We start from the raw sequence: 5,432 nt of genomic DNA on the forward strand, positions 1-5,432 counted from the left end.
TGTTATATTTTTTCTAGAAACTTTAATCTCATAAATCTCAGACATGTCTGGCTGAACGTGCCGCTCCTCCTCCATGTTCCCACTACATGCGGTGTTATTGACGGCCTGTGCGGCGCGTCCATCCGGCCCGGTTCGTGTCGGAGGAGGAGAGCTGGAGCTCCTCTCTGTGTCCATGCGGTAGAAAACAGCCTCAACCTCCCCGGATCCCTGAGAGGCTTTTTAAGTCGTGGCCCCCAACACCGCACAGCAGGTCCGCCTCCTCCTCCTGTCTCTCCCTCCTCCTCCTCTCTTCTTCCTCCTCTCCTCCTCCTCTGTCTCTCTCTCTCTCTCTCCCTCCGAATAAAACCGACGCTTTCCGCGAATGTGCGAGCTGGCTCCTCGCTAGCAGCCATAATTGGGATTATTCAGGAATAATTCGCCTGATCCTGGCCGCGCTGTTTTCCTTCGCTTTTTTTTTTTTTTTTACGTTATTTGATGAAATCCTAAAGGTGACGTCGAAGCGCAGCGTCTTCGAGGTTCAGTCCTCGCGTTGTTTTTAAATATATTTATATATAAATATACCTCGGCTGGATTTTTTTGGGCTTCGGTTTTTCCTCATATATTCCATCTGTCATGGAGGCTTTTATTGTGGACCAGTAAGATGTAGCCCACCTTCGCTACGGCAGCAAAACAAAGACTACATACCGACAATTCAGGGGCAGATGCATCGCTTTTTGTTTTGTTTATTTTAATTCTTTTTTTTTTTTTAATTTTTGACCGAAAGATGGGAAACCGAGGCGTATCGAGGCTGTTGTCTGGGTGGACTAATTGTCCTGCTGCCACTAGCCATTGTGCACACCAAGACGTTTTATTTAGGGGATCCGCGATTTTTTCCCCCTCCCCAGCGATGGTGGGTGGGTTATTCTAAGCGTCGAGATTCTGACATCAATTGGAAATATATGATCAGAGAAAAGCAGATGCCATCCCATCTTCGTGATGCAACATAAAATCTGTTTTCTCGGATGATATTCAATTGAACACATCCCTCCATCTCCTCCCTCCCTCTCTGCCCCTGTAAAAGGGTGGCGGTGGATTTTTTATTATTATTATTATTACTATTTTAAACACATCCCCCTCATTCTGGATTGCTCGATCAGCTGTTGATTATTACTATTGGTTTTCGACAGCGTCTCATGTTTATTCCATGTCGCTCTTTTGGATGGATTTATGCATAACAGGTGTTGTTGAGCACATCAAGAGGCATGAAGCTTTATTATGTGTCTTACTCTCGATTTGACGAGCAGTGAAACAAAGCGACTGGGATCTTTTTTTTATTTTTTTGGTGCGTGCTTTTTAAGAGAAGACAAAAATACAATGAGGGAATGAAAGGTAGGTTATCATTCATGTCTGTTCTCCGTTTCAAACATGCACATATAAAAAAAAGGAGGAGAAAAAACACCCAGCAGAGGTGATTTTGACACCTGTTCATCTGTTTTTCACTCCACCCTGTGTTTCAGGCCTAGCTGGACTGGCAGCCATTTAATCAGGTGAAATTATTTGCTTTCAAATTTTGTTTAAAGATAGAGCTGGAGGGAATAAATGTGATGTTCGTGGCCTACATTGACAAGGCCCACCCAAACCAGTGTCCCTGTGCATTGTTATCATCTCCGCCCATAATATTTATATATGTAGATATAAATATATGGATATATAAATATATAAAATGGTCAAATTGGTTCAGATTTGGCTTGTTTAATTGTCATTGTTTTATCACTATCACTTTATCGCCTCCTGTTGAGTGAGGTAGCACACTTCACACAGACGCAGAGTCAAAGAAAAAAACCCAAATGGCTGCTCCTGCTCTGCTGCTACATCCCCATATTTGCTCTCTGCCACGAATGCTACAGATTCTGCTCCTCTGCACTCAAACGGCGGAGCGCAGGGGAAAGCATAAAATGTCCTTTTGCTCATTTACAACATCTCTGTTTGTTGGACATGTCCAGGGTTGGTTATGCTGTGTCTGCTCCACCCCCCCCCCCCCCATCGTTTCCACCCGCCCTCCATCCCTGTACACCCCCATGCATTCACTCAAACACCCACACTTGCACAAAGTATGTGAGCTGTAGTATCTTAGCAACGGGCTAGGTAATTACTGAGAGAGCCAAGGAGCTGGCATGCTGTAGAGCTGCTGATCTGATCCCAGCGTTAGGGAAACAGGAAGGCAGAGATTTTAGAGCCGTGTCGTCCAACACGACAATTGTGTGTTTTGTATCCACTGAGTTCACCAACACGCAGGTCAGACATCTTGTTTTCCTTTTAGTTTAAACCTCGGAAATGTGTGTCTCTGTTCTCAGGCGCTGAAGCCGTGGACAAAGAAGAGAGATGATTCTGTTGTGTAGGAAAGATCCGCTCGGCCTCTCCTTGTAGAGACCAAGGGGAGACGACGACGACGACGGCGGCGGCAGGAGGATAATAGCTGTTTTCTCAAGGGCCCGGATCAGGCAGGCTCTCTCAGAAGGTGATAGAATGTCGAACCAGAGCTTCGCCATCGATGGCCCTGGCAGTTTACTGGCTGTGCTGGCTTCCCAGAGCGGACCGGGCAAAGGTGGCAGCAGTAGCAGCAGCAGTGATGGCAGCAGTGATGGCAGCAGTGGGGGTCTCTCTGCCACAGATGTGTCTGCCTACTTTAAGCTGGTCTTCTTGGGGCTGATCATCTGTGTCAGCCTCGTGGGCAACCTCTTGGTGTCCATGCTGGTGCTGCGAGACAGGACACTCCACAAGGCCCCCTACTTCTTTCTCCTGGACCTGTGCCTGGCCGATGCGGTCCGCTCCGCCGCTTGCTTCCCCTTTGTGCTGGTTTCCGTCCACAACAGCTCGGACTGGCCTTACAGCAAATTGAGTTGCAAAGTTGTGGCTTTCATGTCTGTTCTGTTTTGCTTTCATGCTGCCTTCATGCTGTTTTGTGTGGCTGTCACTCGGTACCTCGCCATCGCCCACCACCGCTTCTACGCCAAACGCATGACCATCTGGACCTGCGCCGCCATCATCTGCATGGTGTGGACCTTGGCCGTCGCCATGGCGTTCCCTCCCGTCTTCAACGTGGGAACTTACGAGTTCATCCGTGATGAAGACCAGTGCATTTTTGAACACCGCCACCTGAAGAACAACGACACCCTTGGCTTCATGCTGATGCTGGCTGTGGTCGTCCTGGCCACTCACGGATTCTACGCCAAGCTCCTGCTCTTTGAGTACAGGCACCGTAAGATGAAACCGGTCCAACTGGTGCCGGCTATCAGCCAGAACTGGACCTTTCACGGTCCCGGAGCGACAGGCCAAGCTGCAGCCAACTGGATCGCGGGGTTCGGTCGCGGCCCCATGCCCCCGACTCTGTTGGGCATCAGGCAGAATTTACACAATCAGCACCGGCGGCTGCTTGGGATGGAGGAGGTCCGGTCAGAGCGCAGGCTGGGCAGGATGTTCTACACCATCACCCTGCTTTTCCTCGTCCTCTGGGCGCCATACATCGTGGCCTGCTTCTGGAGGGTGTTCGTCCAGTCCTGCACCATCCCTCACAGGTACCTCTCCATCACGGTGTGGATGAGCTTTGCCCAGGCCGGCGTCAACCCCATCTTCTGTCTCCTGCTCAATGAGGATCTGAGGAAAGTGCTGCGAGCCCACCTCCCCACCTACTGGAGGACTAAACAACATCTGCCCCAGGATGAGGCCTACTGCATCATGTGAGAGGAAATTAGGGTCCAGGTTTCAGATTTAGAGAGAGCAGAGGGGATTTAGTGCACTTCCTCTTAAGTGTTGGTGTCTGATTTGTTGTTTTGCACAACAAGATCAAGGTTTTGCTACCAAATTCAGGATTGTCTTGAAGAATGTCCCGTGAGGTGAAAACGGTCCGAACAGGGGCGCTAGAAAACCCCTGGCAACACGTTTGGCGATGTGTACTTCTGACTTATGAACGATAGCTTGGAAAGATCACAACAATCACCACTCCAATTAGGTGTGACAGATGCCATTTTCAAAATAACGTTGCCTTATTTCAGACGGACACGGCGCAGAGAACCAGTTTGTGTCACATAAGGCCCTAAACGGATAAAAACGCCCCTTGAAGAAATGTGCCGTGGACTGTGAATAGAAAGTGTTGATCAGAGTGATGCTAACTCTGAAACACATCAAAGAACTCAAAGGGGTCTGAATGGAGCGACAGACCCCTCTGGACGCCTTTTCATGTAATTCAAAGAAGACTGCAGAATATTAAGCGGACCCGATACCCTTGGATTCATTTAAATAGCTGTTGTGAACGCAGAAGCCCCCCAAACATGCTTGATTTTTTGGACTTAGGGCGTGTCAGGTTTCTTTGTATCATATAATGAAAAAAAAAATTGCCTGTTTTGCTTTATTTGTAAACAATACATGTTAAAGCAGATGACACTATTTTGAAATATGACTTGATTTCTTATTGTATAGACTGTACAGGAATGTACATTCCTGCTTGTGTGTTTTTCTATAGCATTTGTGTGTGTGTGTGTGTGTGTGTGTGTGTGTGAGAGGGTGTGTGTGTGAGCAAAAAGGGAGAGAAAGGCAGAATGAGACTGACAGGAGAAATGTTGATACAATAGGTTTCAGTAATACTGAGTCAAAATGAAGGCAGCCACACTTTGTTGTCTAAGTCCTGCAAAATTCAGCTGCCATCCTATGGAAATTTATCCTTTAAATGAATTTCTGCAACTGAAAATGTGGTTTGATTTTTTTTTTTTATGCTAATGTGCTAAAAATGTGAAATATCGGGGGATAAGATTAAAAAAGGGGCACTTGTATATTACAAACATGGCATAGGATTTAATGACTTGAACGATGTACGTATATTACATCAGTTTAAAAAAATAGCAAATGTATATTTATTAGCAAATGATGGTCTTGGGAATGTTTTAAAGTACTGTACTGTTACTGTATGCTTTCACCAGAATACAACGCAAAAGAAGACGCGCCATGAAGGAAACTCGAATGTTACCAGGCCCTCCTATATTTCAACATAAATGTCATGATTTGAGTGTCTGGATCATGGTGTGTTTGAAAAATCAAAGCGAAATCAGGCTGTTGTGTGGATCCCGGCTCAGTCTGCACTGAATTGTTTCTCCAAATTAAGATTCATGTAATGCAAATGTCTGACCTTCAGTGCGTTAGGCATAGAGATATTAATGTGCAGTCGATCTTTTAAATGTGGACACTTGCACAGCCTGCTGTTCTAGCATGCATTCCACTGCATTTCATAGGTTCCAGACCGGGTATTACAACTTGTACAGATGTTGATGCGGAAAAGGCAAAGTGAGGTCCATAATTTTTACATCTGGCACTCTTTTGCGAGATGATATTCTGTAACTGTAAAGTTTAACTGAGGTGGTTCTTTTGGCCCACTCATCAATAAAGACTCTACTTTTGATGCA

The 5,432-nt window shown here is 46.4% G+C and overlaps 1 protein-coding gene across 2 annotated transcripts; it reads left to right on the plus strand.

Annotated features, from left to right (window-relative positions):
• Window positions 1–5,432, plus strand: gpr173 (G protein-coupled receptor 173). 2 transcript variants are annotated; one of them, XM_028023752.1, is made up of 3 exons: window positions 1–1,368; window positions 1,497–1,526; window positions 2,334–5,432. In XM_028023752.1, exon 3 carries the CDS (start codon window positions 2,506–2,508, stop codon window positions 3,718–3,720), a length of 1,215 nt encoding a protein of 404 aa, XP_027879553.1. In that variant the 5' UTR covers window positions 1–1,368; window positions 1,497–1,526; window positions 2,334–2,505; the 3' UTR covers window positions 3,721–5,432. The 2 variants fall into 2 exon arrangements, with proteins under 2 accessions (XP_027879553.1, XP_027879545.1); XM_028023744.1 differs by lacking the exon at window positions 1,497–1,526.

Source organism: Xiphophorus couchianus, chromosome 1, assembly GCF_001444195.1.
Source record: "Xiphophorus couchianus chromosome 1, X_couchianus-1.0, whole genome shotgun sequence".
Taxonomy (NCBI): Eukaryota; Metazoa; Chordata; class Actinopteri; order Cyprinodontiformes; family Poeciliidae; genus Xiphophorus; species Xiphophorus couchianus.